At 43.3% G+C, this 15,406-nt stretch overlaps 1 protein-coding gene across 2 annotated transcripts in view; it reads left to right on the top strand.

Moving 5' to 3' along the window:
• Window positions 1–12,377, top strand: part of LIPA (lipase A, lysosomal acid type) — a 30,788-nt gene extending 18,411 nt beyond the window's left edge. For both annotated transcript variants that reach the window (XM_054728985.1, XM_028127642.2), the window contains 4 exons: window positions 2,975–3,121; window positions 3,835–3,906; window positions 9,054–9,125; window positions 10,869–12,377. In XM_054728985.1, coding sequence (XP_054584960.1) covers window positions 2,975–3,121; window positions 3,835–3,906; window positions 9,054–9,125; window positions 10,869–11,102 — 525 coding nt within the window. In that variant the 3' untranslated portion in view covers window positions 11,103–12,377. The remainder of the gene's footprint in view (window positions 1–2,974; window positions 3,122–3,834; window positions 3,907–9,053; window positions 9,126–10,868) is intronic.
• Window positions 12,378–15,406: the final 3,029 nt, after the last annotated feature.

Genomic DNA, 15,406 nt, shown 5'->3' with positions numbered 1-15,406 from the left:
AGCAGACCAAAGTTGCCCTAAGAGTTTTGAATACAGCCCATGCCATGCTTTAAGTTAAATTAGTAGTACATTTTTTAAAAGTGGAATATTGAACATGGAAATCTTGATAATTGATTATTAGGGGGGAATAAAAAGGAAGCTGTGTACCACAAAGCAGTTGCACACATTAGGCTGTGCATAGCTTCCCAGGTCACCTAGTCATCACTCGGGACAGGGTGGCCTGTTGTGCGTGCTGTTTTATCACGTACATTTACACACCTTTGCTGGGACTGTGAGGAAGAATCTGTTCCATGACTCTCCCTGACTTTTGGTGGTTTGCTTGGTGTTCTTTGGCTTGTGGAAACATCACCCCAAGTTCTGCCTTTATCTTCACACTAGAGGCCCGGTGCATGAAATTCATGCATGGGGGTGTGTGTGTCCCTCAGTCCAGCCTGCACCGTCTCCAATCTGGGATCCCTCTCACAATCCAGAACTGCTGGCTCCCAACCGCTCGCCTGCCTGCCTGCCTGATTGCCCCTAACTACTTCTGCCTGACAGCCTGATCACCCCCTAACCACTCCCCTGCCAACCTGATTGATGCCTAACTGCTCCCCTGCTGGCCGGATTGCCCCTAACTGCCCTCCCCTGCCGGCCTGGTCACCCCCAACTGCACTCCCTTGCCAGCCTGGTCGCCCCTAACTGACCTCCCCTGCAGGCCTGGTCCCTTCCTCCCCCCAGCTGCCCTCCCCTGCAGGCCTTGTCCCTCCCAACTGCCCTCCTTTGCAGGCCTGGTCACTCCCAACTGCCCTCCCCTGCAGGCCTGGTCGCCCCCAACTGCCTTCCCCTGCAGGCCTGGTCTCCCCCAACTGCCCTCCCTTGCAGGCCTGGTCCCTCCCAACTGCCCTCTCCTGCAGGCCTGGTCCTCCCAACTGCCCTTCCCTGCAGGCCTGGTTCCCCCAACTGCCCTCCCCTGCTGGCCATTTTGTGGTGGCCATCTTGTGTCCACTTGGGGGTGGCCATCTTATGTTGGAGTGACAGTCAATTTGCATATTACCCTTTTATTAGATAGGATGGCACTTTCCCTGTGTGTTCAGACCTCCCTCTGTGTCTATGTCCAAATTACCCCTTTCTATAAGAACACCGGTCAGATTGCTTAGAACCCACCTAACGACTTAATTTTAACTTGATTTCCTCTGTAAAGACCCTCTCTCCAAATAAGGCCACATGCTGAGGTACTGGGGATTAGGACTTCAGTGGATTTGGCGGGGTGGGGGGGGCGGTGCGGGAGGGGGGCGGGCACAATTCAACCCATAAAACTGCTTTTGTTGGGTTTGAATTTCTCACTCCTGCTTGACCTTCCAGAGCAGTGTCTCCAACCTTTCGAACCTCACAGACCACCAGTGGTCCGCAGACCAGTGGTTGGTGACCGCTGTTCCAGAGGGTAGGCATCAGCAAAAGTGTAAGTTATAAGGGAACAAATTTGGGTTCAATGTAAGGAAGATCTTTTTCTTATTTCCTGGTGCAGAAATACGTGAAGATCTGCCTTGGGATCATAGTGATTGCCCCAGAAATACTTGAGCCAGGTTCGGCGGCCGTTGGTCAACGCTGATATAGATTAGGAGTCGGCAGGCTTTTTTCTGTAAAGATCATCAGAGTAAATATTTTTGGCTTTGTGGGCCATAATGGTCTCTGTTGGCAACTACTCAACTCTGCCCTTATGGTATAAAATCAGCCAGAGAAACATTTGAGTGTAAAGAAATGAGTGTGACTGTGTTGCAATAATTTTTATTTACAGAAGTGGGCATGTTGGCAGAGGAGTAGTGGGGAGTCATTGTTTAATGGGGACAGAGTTTCAGTTTGAGATGTCGAGGGAGTTCTGGAGATGGAGAGTGGTGCTGGTTGTACAACGTGAGGGTATTTAATGCCATTGAACTGAATACTTGAAAGTGGATAAAATGGTAAATCTTGTGTTATGTGTTCTACCACAATAACAAAAGTATGGCTCTGGCCGGTTTGGCTCAGTGGATAGAGCATTGGACTGCGGATTGAAGGGTCCCAGGTTTGATTCCGGTCAAGGGCATGTGCCTTGGTTATAGGCTCAGTCCCCAGCCCTGGTTGGGGCCCGTGTGGGAGGCAATCAATTGATGTGTCTCTCTCACATTGATCTCTCTCTCTCTCTCTCTCTCTCTCTCTCTCTCTCTCTCTCTCTTCCCCTCCCCCTCCCCTCTCCCTTTCACTCTCTAAAAATCAATGGAAAAATGTCCTCAGGTGAGGATTAAAAAAAAGAAAAGAATAAAAAAAAGTATGAAAGAAGACAATAGGCAGTAGGCAGCCATTGGCCAGTGGAATCAGATTAGATGTATGTGCCCATTGCTGATCAATAACAGTTTTGACTCTTTCTCGGAAGTCACTACCAATCCATCGAAGTCAAGTGAAACTTGAGATGGCCCTGGGATGAGTGATCATTGAGGCCCCTTTCCACTGTAAAAGTCCGCTGCGAATTTACTGGATTTCCTGCCTCCCTGTCTTTATTTGCAATGTTGAATGCATATCTATAACATCTGCTGTTGCCTTAGTAAACAGATTGCTAAGGTACCCTAAGTTTGAACGTCCACTGGTTACCATTTCTCTTCTTGTTGAACATTTATCTTTATTGTTGTAAGTATTACATATGTCTCCCCTCATTGACCCCCTCCCCCCTCTCGCATTGCCTCCCCCTTCCCCGCTCCCCCCAGGCCTTCACCACACTATTGTCTGTGTCCATGGGTTATGCATATATGCATATAAGTTCTTTGGTTAATCTCTTCTCCACCCCTTTCTCCTTTCTTTCTGAGATTCATCAGTCTGTTCCATACTTCCATGTCTCTGGTTCTATTTTGTTCATTAGATTCCACTGGTTACCACTTCTCTCCTATCTCTGCTTCTGAGGTGGTCACGGAGGCCCGTGTAGCAGAATGAAATGCTGAGTTGTTCTTGGGTTTCTTTTTCTTTGCAGGATTTATTTGGGGAGAGAGAATTTCTCCCCCAGAATGAATTTTTGAAGTGGTTGAGTCTGCATGTCTGCAATCATGTCATTCTGGAGGAGCTTTGTGGAAATTTCTTTTTCCTTCTGTGTGGATTTAATGAGAGAAATTTAAATATGGTATGTATGTTTATAATGAGACTTGCTTTAACTTTCAATGATTTTATTTTATCTGTGAATATGCTTATTTGTGTTGGAGCATGCTGGAGAGGTAGGAATGACATTTATATTTGTTCTAGTGATTTGTTTCTTTTAAAAATTATATAATTGTTTAAGTTTGGAATGGTCATTCACACACATTCTAGTGTGTGTGTGTGTGTGTGTGTGTGTGTGTGTGTGTACATTTATTTATTTATTTTAGAAAATATAACCTCTTGGCCAGCAATCTGCTGGTGTTTCTAAATATATTTGTAGTTTGTAATGTTGCCTTTCGAAAAACAGGTTTTAATATTCTAGAATGAAGATTCTAGGGAATTTTTTAAAGTGATAGTAAATGTTCTTGTTTCTGATGATAAATATAAGGTATAATTGTTATATAAAATTTTGGAAATTCAGAAAAGCATGAAGAAGAATATAAAAATGAGCAGTTATCTAAACCCATACAGCCCCACGGTTACCCTGTTGCCATGTACTCTGTGTGTGTGTGTGTGTGTTTATACATATTTTTCTATGACATATTTGTAGTCAAAGAATATTTTCCTGCTCTTAATATCATATCATTGAGATTGTGGCTCTGTGGTTTTTAAATGCTTTGAAGTGCAAAATTTGTGTATTATCAATGCCTCCTTAACACTGTTTTTTTAAAATGCTTTATTTCAACATTCTTTTTGCAGTCTAGAATGTCTGTGTATGTGACACACTCTCCCGCTGGGACTTCCGTGCAAAACATGATACACTGGAGCCAGGTAGGCATTCCAGGAGGGCAGTGGGATTTGTGTCAAATCAGCGTCAGGAAGATCCGTGTATCCCATGACGTACCTCTCTGCCACATTTCTGTTGATGGTCACTTGTTTTCTTTATGTACCCTGTCACCAAATACCCCTGCCTTTTGGAACATGTTCTACCCTCTTACCTAATGGACAATTTCTAAAAATGCCCAGTTCTTGTCACCTCTGGGGTTAGTGCACTTTTGTGGGGAGGATGACCCGCCGAGTTGAAGGCAGTTGCTGAACTACCCAGCTTAGTGACCACCGCAGGCCACGTGTGCTGTGTCATGCGCCTCAGCCAAGCACAGCTGACGCCCAGGCCCCAGGGCTCAGGGGCGCCTGGGAAGGAGGCAGCCTCGGCTGTCAGACCACCTGCCGTGTATCACAGGACAGGGTCGCTCCACCCTGGGCCGGGTCTGCAGAAGAGCTCTTGGATCGGCTGCGCTCCAGGCTTCTGTTCTTGTCCCAGCCCCTTTCATCTAGCAGCTGGCCGGGGTCGAAGGCCGCAGACTGAGGCTCAGAGCTCGGCTCTGGGGCCCCATTGTGGTTTTAGGTTCTAACCACATTGGAATGTGTCTCATGAACGTTTCCGAAGTCCAGATGCACTGCGGAGGGCAGCCCTGCCCTTGGCTCTTCTGCTTGCTGAGTCATCTTGGTCAAGAAGAATTGCTTTGTGCAGCTGTTTCGTAGGACCTTCTCCTTGATTCTCCCTCTTCGGGCTGTTGGCCAGGGGCTGCCACTCTCTGCCTGCCGGGGTGCCTGCTGGCAAAGGCTCCTGCTGAAGGCGTGGGGTCTGGGCACTGGCAGGCTGAGGGCTGTGATCAAGTGTGAAGTTTGGGGGCTCCTATGGTGGGAGTTTGAGAGTGCCCTACAAGGTCATTTTATTCATAGTACATTCAGAAGTTTACTTCTTGTTTAAATAATTAGCATTCCATTTTATAAAAACAGTTCCAAAACATAGTTTGTTTGCTTGTTTTTTTTTTGCATGGAACTCTATTTTTTTATGTATCCTATTTTGTAAAAAATATGTTTTTTTAAATTAAAAGAATTTTTCAATTACAGTTTATATTCAATATTATTTTGTACTAGTTTCAGGTGTACAGCATAGTAGTTGACAAGCCAGTTCTTTACTGGGCTTTTAAATTTAGTTTACAGATATTATTCTCTTTATAAATCTGACAAGTCTTGGAGACCCCTCATCCCCCGCCCCTCGCCAAGCCTCCTTTAACCCCCTCACTAACCATGCCCAGAGCCCAGGAACTCGGTCCGATTTGAAGAAGGCTGGTCCTAACCTATCTTTACGGTGCTGTCCGGAAATACTTAGGGTGCTATAAAAAATTCGGGTTCTTGGGCCTACCCATGACCTGTTGAGAATTCAAATTCCTGGAGGTACGTCCCTGGGATCTGCATTTTAGGAAGTTCCTCTTGTGATTCTGATGTCCTCTATCGTTTGAAACCTAGAGCTTAAAAAGTAATGTACATTAGGTAGGGTCTTTAAAACATTGTAAAAAGACATTTAGTATAATTTAAATGATACAAGTAGTATGTATTCATTATGAAGCTTAAAAATACATGTGAGTACAAAGAAGAAAATAAATTACCCACATGTCCCCTACCCGGGATAACTACTAGTAGTATGTTGGTATATTAGGGGAAGTTAACATTTTCCTTTACCCTCTTAGGGTTTCTGACTGGGACTGATATAGACATTAACGGGAGAAAAGAATACAAATTTTATTTACATGTACATGGGAGCCCTCACAAGAGAAATGAAGACCCACAGAAGTGACTAGGCCTAAGTGCTTATATACTAGGTTGAACAAAGTAGCAACTGTGGAAAAGTAACTAAAATAAATACAGGACACTAAAAGAAATAAGAGTTATTTTAGTCAGTTTTTTTTTTTTTTTTTAAAGAAAAAGAGAGGGAGCCTTAACCGGTTTGACTCAGTGGATAGAGCATCGGCCTGCGGACTGAAGGGTCCCAGGTTCAATTCTGGTCAAGGGCATGTACCTTGGTTGCAGGCACATCTCCAGTAGGGGGTGTGCAGGAGGCAGCTGATTGATGTTTCTCTCTCATCGATGTTTCTAACTCTCTATCCCTCTCTTTTCCTCTCTGTAAAAAAAAAATAAAAAAAAATAAAATCAATAAAATATATTAAAAAAAAAAGAAAGGGAGAGGGAGACGGAGATAGAAGCACTGATGAGGGGGAAACATTGATTGGCTGCCTCTTGCATGCCCCCTACTGGGGATCACGCCCACAGTGGGGGCTGAACCTGTGACCTCTTGGTGCACGGGATGATGTTCAACCAACTGAGCCACACCAGCAGGGCTTACCCAGGTCTTCTTGTACAGATTTCTCTAGGCCTCCCCTCTATCTCTGATAATAAAAACAGTTCTTCCTTCTGGTCTAGGGATGGCTTCTTTCCCATGGGAATTTTATATCTTGCTTCCAAGGAAGGTCAGAGTACCTTCCTTGCATCTGCTGTTTCTCACATTCCTTTAAATCAGTCATTAAAATGGCCAAAGCAACATACTTTGTGGTGGCAGGTCCTGAACTCCCTCAGTGCCATCTTCTATTATTTTTTCTGTAAAATTGTTTTCATTACAAAAGTAGGATTACACTCCGCACGCGTTAAACATTTTTAATTAAATAGCTTTATATTTGCTAAGTTGCTGAATCAGAGATGCCATCATACAGCCTTGAAACAGTTTTTGTTTCTCACGATACAGTGCAGGCATCCGTGGCACGGGATCGGGGTGGAGGGGGCGTGACAGTCTCTCGGAAGTCACGCAGGGTCCCAGCTCCCGCCGCACGGCAGCTCCACCACGGCTGGCCTGCTGCCCCTTCTCCCCGGTGGAAGCCGGGTTGCCTCCAGGTGTGTTCCAGCCCCCAGGAAGGAAGCATCTAAGGGATGTGGTTCCTCCCCTGGCGGCCATGTGCTTAGCGAAAGCTTTAGGGATTAAGGAAGCAAGCAAGAATGGGCAATTAGCTGTCTCTGCTGTAATCAAAAATACCTTTCCAGCTCAATAACTAAAATTTAAAATATTTGTAACATCGGTTTTCCTTTGCTTAAATTATTATCATTAATATTTTCATTATTATTATAATTGTTACTGCTATTTTTGCTACAATAGCTTATTATTATTATTTTTTTTTTGCATTAGTAAACCATTCTGGGACAAATATTCTTGAATTAAAGCCCTTTCATTACTTCCTTAGGGTGCAGTTGTAGAAGTAGACTTAGTGGTCAGAGGAAGGCGTATCTTTAAGATTTCTGATACAGATTGTACTTTAGAAGGTTGAACCTATTGACCATTCAAGACATAAAAATAATTTTTAAAATGTCACTTTAAAATTCATCTATCCTAATATCCTAATAGTGTAAGTATTTCCTCATGATCTTTGGTCACATTTGATTATCATATAAGTGTAACCATAGAGCTTGCTCACTTTCACTTTCTGACCTTTCCCCCCACTTAATATTATTTATAAATATTATTCATATTTCTCTTTCTAGTTTATTATCTTTATATTTTACAAAAGTGACATCCTGTTGTGTCTATGGATATAACATGATGTATTTAACCAAATAGTTATGATTGGACTTTAGCTTATTTCCATGTTTTTACTACTACAAATAATCATCTTCGCATTTCTCTTCTGAGATTTCCTATGATCCTAAGCCCAAAAGTCAAGTTTAGAAGTTCAGTCTGAGCCCTAGGCAAGTTTTCCCTGTGTGTTCCAGACTCACTAGGGTGCTTTATGTAAATGCTGAAAGACATATGTGAGGAAGCGATACACTGTCTACAGTGGTGAACAGCTTGCGCTGATATTTTTTCACTGACAGCCAGAGCTAGAGCACAGACGCCCTAGCAGGTGCTGTAAATCCATACTTTGTTCTGCTTGTTAAATGTGCCACAGGTATTTAAACTCTGTCCTTTGCAATGGTCAAAAGCAGATGCTAGCATTTCTCCTGTAGAAATCCCCTGTGGCTTCTAATCTCACGCCGTCTTTTATTGTATCAGACAGTAGAATTTTAGGCAATGGGTAAGACCTGGAACCTCACATGAATCAACAGCAGTTCCGGCAGAGGATGTTTTTCCTCTTTACCAGACGCCACCCTCTGGCCAAAGCTTGAACAGTTTCCAGTTCATTTGGGTTGCCGATTTTGGATTTAAGTCTTGACATATTTTTAATTTGGGGATACATATAGAGGAGGTGTGAATTTGAATTATTTAAAAGTTTAAAAATAAGTGCCTTTTAAAATACTTTCATATCATGCTATCTATGCATAATTTAAATTTTATATACAATATTATTTCATGACTCTAGTTAGAATTGTGCTGGTGTGCAGTACAATTTGGTGGTTATACTGATACTGGTACTTGAGAAAAAGTGTCAAAACAATAAAATCATTAAAATATTAAGTAATATAGTCAAGTAGAATAGATATATAGAAAATATGGAGATTATATATGGAGTTTATATAGAAGCATACAGAAGTATGTTAGCCCATATATAAATATACAGTGATTATATTTATTCATAGTTATGTGATTTATAATTAATATATTCTAATCCACATACACATATATTTATATATTATATGTAATATATATACATATATATATAAAACTTCCATAAGTAAGATAGTTAACTTTTTGAAAAGTTTAAGATTTACATTTCAGTAAAAAATGTCAGCATAAAGTTTATCCAATGAGTGTGACCATTGATCTAGGGTGGGGTAAAAAGTAGGTTTACAGTTGTTTGTATAGAAAATAATACAATAATTAATAAATAACACAAGAATAAGCTCTGTGTTTGCATACTCACGGCTGTAAACCTACTTTTGCCCCAATCCTGTATAATTTATAGCATGTCTATAGCTGCTTTATTGTGTCCTACAATAGCTGTTTTCAAATCAGACAACAAGAAATTGAGTCACTTAGTAAAGGACAGCCAAGTAATGCCACCTATTTTGAATTACAGTGTGGAAATGAAGAGTAAACCTGAGTATTGGTATAAAATTGATTTCTGAGGGTGTGGCTAACTCTAGCAACCTGTGATGTTAATCTCAAACATCTGTGTCAGATAAACTTTTTGTCCACATTATCTTCTTTCTAGACTTTTAAGTTGCAAAAGTTCCAAGCCTTTGACTGGGGGAGCAGAGCCAGGAATTATGTTCATTACAACCAGGTAAAGTCTTCAGAGTCTTTAGAAACAGTGGGCCTCGCACACTCATCAGGGAGCCAGCCCGCGTTGTCAGGGTTCTGGGCTCCGGGCTGCGGAAATGTCTGGGAGAGTTGACTAGATAGTGTCTCAATCCCAGAACAACCCGAGCTTTGTGGTTGGCGTAGTGGCCTGGGCGTTCCCTCTGCGTTATTTCCTTGGCCCTGTGTAACAGTTGTCACTCTCACTGTTGACATATGTGACTCATTGTGATCAGGAACACAGACGTAGAGTCAGACAAGCCTAGATGTGTGATCTGGTAGCTGGAGGGCCTTGGCCAAATGACATTACCTAAGCCTTTGCTCCCATATGCAATTAACTTACCATTGTTTTCATTTTTAAATGTATATTTTATTATTGATAGCATTACAGATATCTCTCATTCCACCCGCCCCCTCCCCCACTTATACTCCCTCCTCCCTGCCCTGACGCAGCCCCCCAGGTCTTCACTACCCTATTGCCTGTGTCCATAGGCTATACATATCCTATATAATAAAAGCATAGTATGCAAATTGTCCCCTTGACCAGCAGTTCATCCGGGAGTTCGACCAGGGGTCGGGGCCGGCCTGGGGAAGGGAGGAAGTACTGACCAGCAGCCAGCAGCCGCTAGGGACCTTACCAGTGCATGAATTTCATGCACTGAGCCTCTATTAAGTATATAAGTTCTTTAGTTTATCTCTTCTCATCCCCCAACCCCTCATGGAGGTATGTCAGTCTGTTCCATGCCTCCCTGCTTCGGGTCTTATTTTGCCCAACTTACCATTTTTGAGTGCTGAGTACTCTGAAGTGTAAGGCACTTTGCCATGTTTTACTTACTTAATTCTCACAAATCCCCTACGGTTATCATTATTATTATTAAAGACTAGAGGCCCAGTGCATGAAATTCGTGCACGGGGGTGTGTGTCCCTTAGCCCAGCCTGCACCCTCTCCTATCTGGGATCCCTCTCACAATCCAGGACTGCTGGATCCCAACTGCTCGCTTGCCTGCCTTCCTGATTGCCCCTAACCGCTTCTGCCTGCCAGCCTGATCACCTGATAACCACTCCCTGCCAGCCTGATTGATGCCTAACTGCTCCCCTGCCAGCCTGATTGTCCCAAACTGCCCTCCCCTGCAGGCCTGGTCCCCCAACTGCCCCTCCCTGCAGGCCTGGGTCCCCCCCCCCCAAACTGTCCTCCCCTGCAGGCCTGGTCCCCCCCAACTGCCCTCCCCTGTTGGCCATCTTGTGGTGGCCATCTTGTGTCCACATGGGGGCAGCCATCTTTGACCACATAGGGGTGGCCACCTTGTGTGTTGGAGTGATGGTCAATTTGCATATTACTCTTTTATTAGATAGGATGAGGAAACTGAGGCTTCAGTGACTTGCATTACACCCCAGAGGGAAGAAAAGAATAGAAAGCTATGGACTCCAAAGCCCCTTCCCGACCACTGGGTTCTGTTGCTTTGAATCAACGACTTGGGAGAACACCTTCCTCCCATCGGATTTAAGCACTTGGTACCAGCCCACCAGGATCCTGTACTAACTGTGCTTTCATTGTGGGTTAGGTTTATGTTTGTTCTGGTAGCAGTGACTTGAAAAGTAAACAGAGTGATTTTCAAAATTTAGTCTTTAACACTCAATGAATGAATCAGTGTTTAATGGAGATTGCCGGCTGTGGTTTTGTAAATTAGAGCAACCATGACAAAACTTTCTGTGGGTTTTTCCTTTATAGACTTACCCTCCTGCTTACCATGTGAAGGACATGCTCGTGCCGACTGCCATTTGGAGCGGCGGTCAGGACTGGCTTGCGGACGTCAAGGACGTCAGTGTCTTACTGACCGAGATCACCAACTTGGTGTACGATGAGTGCATTCCGGAATGGGAGCACCTCGACTTCATCTGGGGCTTGGATGCCCCTGGGCGGCTCTATGAGAAAATGATAAATCTAATGAGAAAGTATCAGTGAAAGCCAGACAGAGAAATTTACCGTGAATACCACGATCAAATCATGTTAAAAATTTGCTGGCTTAATTTTTCTAAAGTACTTATTTTTCTTTCCCAGGCTTTTTATCTTTTCATATCTAAGAAAATTATGATGTTGAAGATGCCCAATGTTCTCCAGTTAGGGTAGAAACACACTTGCTTTTTTAAAAAAAATTGTTTAATCATGGCCAAATATGCAGCTCATGTCTTAACAATAATATAGTTTCTCTAAGTGTTCTAAAAATATCACTGACTTGTGAGAGGTCATAGCCATTCTGCTTATCCATACCATTTAAAATATACTATATTGCTTTTTTTTTTTTACTCCACACAGGACACATTGACCTCTGTGTTGGACTTTTTAAACTGTGTTGTTCGTTGGTAAATAGCCTGACACTGCCTCGCGGAAAGCTCAGGGTGTAAGTATCCTGTTCTCATCTCTTGGCCTTAAAAGGCTCTCCAGAGGAATGGCCCTGAGTTTAGGGATCTAGTGACACTTTCTCATGTAGTCACTCCGTGGGTGCTGCGTCAAAGCCAGTGACACCCCAGCCGTGTCAGTAATACAACTCCGATAATGCATTTTGTCAAATCTACCTGTGATAGCCGTTACTTAGCAAGTGTTTACATTGCTCAGAGGACGCAAAATAATTTCAAAAACAAATTCTGCTCATTAAAGCACAACAGCTGTATTTCAAATACTTGAAGACGGATGCATGCAACCTTCGATATCCTTGAACTCTCCATTGTGAGGCAGGTCATAAACCCACTTGTTTGAGAAGAAAAGTCCTGTGGAGAGACGATGCCCCTAGGTTTCCTCAAACGAAGGGACTCCCTCAGCCAGTGGCTGTAGCTCAGCAGTGACGCGTGTGAAACAAAAGCCCCGAGGCCCCCCCTGAGAAGTGTCCTCCTGCATTTGACGCGAGAGGAACGTGACCATGAATGCTTTCAGATCTCAGCGCAGGGAATCGCTTTGTTTTTTAGTTTTGTGTGTGTCCATGTTTTCACTACTCCTGATCTGCATCCCTGGGTCAGGAAGCCCAAGTTCAGCTGCTTTTCTCACCGCCTTGTTTCCTACAGTTCTGTCCGGTGGGCAGAATAACATTGATACCTGTTTCTGATATAGTTACTTCAGCTGCAATAATCAACAATACTTGGTATTGGCTAATATGTGGAGACAGCATCATACTTCCTTGTAACATATAACAAGTCTTATTTAAACTTTTCAATAAAACTCAGTGAGTCTCAGAGGCTTGACGGATTTAGTGTGTGTGTGTGTGTCTTCTTTATTTAATAGCCCTTCTCTGCTTCCCTTACTCTTTCGGTAAGACTTGTGCTTTTCTTTCTCATCTTCTCCCCCTCTTCCTTACTCCGTGTAAACCTCACTGATACTGCCCATGAATGCTTGATGCTCTCCAATGGGCAGCAGAGAGTGTCTCAAACACAAGGGATATTGGGGATAGTTTGGAAACACTGGTCTTCAATGTAATCTTGCAGGGTCCACAGAGGGAGGCTGAGTGGACACTGGGTAGTGATTAACCCCATCTGCAGTTAGTGGTCTGTTAAAGGCAGGACAATGGGTTCAAGGACTGTCCATCCAATGCCCTCCATGAAGAAATGAAGCAACCAGAGCTGGCAGAGATGAGTCATGTTTCAAGGATCATAAATCTAGATTTTAGGGTCTAATGTGATCTCTCCTATTACTCTGAGCTTGAGGGCAGATGATATATCTTACCCCAAATCTAACACACAGCCTAGAGTATAGTGAGTCAATAGAAGTGTGTGGACTGACAAAAGGTGTGAAAAATGATGAACTTTGTCATTTAGCGAAATAAAATTAGGTGCACAGGTAACATCTGGGACTGCACATTTGTGGAATCTGTGTTTCCATGGCAACCACAGAAAAGAGTAAAACTGGACTAGATGCAAAGGAGGATGCCACTCTCCTTTGACCAAGGCCAATCAGGTACAAGATTCGTTGCTAGGGCTGGAAAGAAAGGACCGGTGAGCAGGTGTTTTTGTTTGTTGTTTTACACCAGTAGTGGCAGAGAGCTCATTGGAGAATGGCTTCAGTGCCAAAGGTGACCTGCTTTCTCTTGCTTTGGCTGCAGCCATGGAGGCCCCCCTTGAAATCCTGTGGTCATTAAAGCACCAACACACCAGGCCATAGTAATAAGCGGGGGCTCCATTCTATAGCGCCTACCTTTTATTGGGGTGTTTTTCTTTCGCCCCCTTTCCAAATCCCTGGGGATTTTCTTCAGTATGTGGGTCAGTCTGGAGGTGGAAATGCTGCATAGCCATTCTTGCCCCAGTTTTATATCTTTGTAACGGGACTGCAATAATGTAGCTTTGTTTCATCCGTGGCTGAGAGTGCAGAACAAGGTTGGAGCATGCGCCTCAAGAAGTTTGGTAACGAGTTTGTAGGAGTTCTGATTACCTTATCCACCAGGGCTGACTGGCAGACCTTGAATGATAGGTGGCACACATTTATGTGAAAGAGAGGCTAAGGGGCTGTTTTGCCTTAGGAGCAAAAAAGCCCTGTTTGCCTGCCTCCTTAGGCTTTTATTGTCACAACAGCTTGAACTAAAATGAACCACTAGATACAACCAGCAGGGTAAGCATCCTTGAGAAAGTACCTGCACCTGTAGTGTCTTTCAAACAAGGGCATTTTGAAGTCTAAACATAAAGATTCTAGTAAAACACCCAGGACTCAGACTTGTTTGGAAAAGTCAAGGCAGGGTCTGCCACCTTCAGCAAGGTCCCCCAGAGGCCTCTGGCCTCCCAGGTAATCCTCCCCACAGACTTTCCAACCAAGCACCATGCTCCCCCACACGTACCAACTGCATTTAATATATTTCTAATGCCTGGCTGGTGTTGCTCAGTGGTTGAGCGTCGACCTACGAACCAGGAGGTCATGGTTGTGTTCCCAGTCAGGGCACATGCCCAGGTTGCAGGCTCCATCTCCAGTTTGGGACGGTGTAGGAGGCAGCCAATCAATGATTCTCATCATTGATGCTTCTGTCTCTCTCTCCCTCTCCCTTCCTCTCTGAATTCAATAAAAGTATATTTTAAAGATATATATGTATTTCTATTGAGCAGATCACAAAGATGTCCACAGACCTGTGTGGCAAGAAAAAGACTAGTTAATATTTGCCCACTTGGAACTCTTAGATACTGTCCTGTACTTAACATGGGCAAAGCCACCAAATGAAGTCACAACTGAGAACAAAATTATTATTTTTCATTTGCCACAAGAGGGCACTCTTGGCTTTGCTGCCAAACCTTTTCAGAAGGAGGTTTTCTCTAGTCCAGTGACGGTGAACCTATGACACGCGTGTCAGCACTGACACGTGTAGCCATTTCTGATGACACGCGGCCGCTGAGGCGGCCGCATGCCGAGGATGAAACATTTGCGAAATAATGTTTTTTCCTCAAAGTGACACACTACCCGAGTTATGCTCAGTTTTTCGGCGAAGTTTGACACACCAAGCTCAAAAGGTTGCCCATCACTGCGAGTCTAGTCCCTTCCTCTGGGGAGAGGCAGAGAGCTGTTGATTTATGAGCCAGTTTGCCATTGGAGGACTGGTAAGATCAACCATGTCTGCGGTCATTTCTAGGATTATGACTAATCCTGTCTAATGCATAACATCTGACAAATGTTCTCAAAAGAACGGCGGTGTCTGGAATGTGACATGAAAATGAAAATTTGCCTAATAGAGTGGTCAGAACCTCAGACTTGGGGGGAGGAAATGGAAATGTCTTTAACCTTAGGCCTCACACTTAAAAAGGACCAACATTTAGACTGTTGATATTATCTCCAAATGATGAAGATTATTCTGTGTTTGTGGGTATTAAAAGCCTTACTTTGTTCAATGTAAACATTTAAAATACATTGTTTACATTAATTTTAACTCTTGTCGTTCATTTTTTAACATATGGAGAGATTTTCAAAATGTGACCCCTGAAAGGCAACGTCAGGTTGTAATAATTCTGATTTAAAAAATAATTATCAGTAATTAATTCAAGAGTAGTTATTGTATTGTTTTAGGTGCAGATTTCAAGTTCAATTCCAAACTAAGCAGAAAACTCTCTGCCCACATGTTTCAGTAGTACAAACACAAATACTTTTGCATTTTACATTGTGCCTTCTGGATTTTTAAAGCCTTCTCATAAGGCTTTGATCTTTGCAACAACCCCTTTGACAGGTGAGGTATTTTCTCTGTAAATCATTCCCATTAAAAGAAATTTTATTTCTTTTAATGGGAATGATTTTATATGCCATTTTTAAAT

The sequence above is a fragment of the Eptesicus fuscus genome, chromosome 17, assembly GCF_027574615.1.
Source record: "Eptesicus fuscus isolate TK198812 chromosome 17, DD_ASM_mEF_20220401, whole genome shotgun sequence".
NCBI lineage: Eukaryota > Metazoa > Chordata > Mammalia > Chiroptera > Vespertilionidae > Eptesicus > Eptesicus fuscus.
This window is presented reverse-complemented; position numbering and strand designations above follow the sequence as displayed.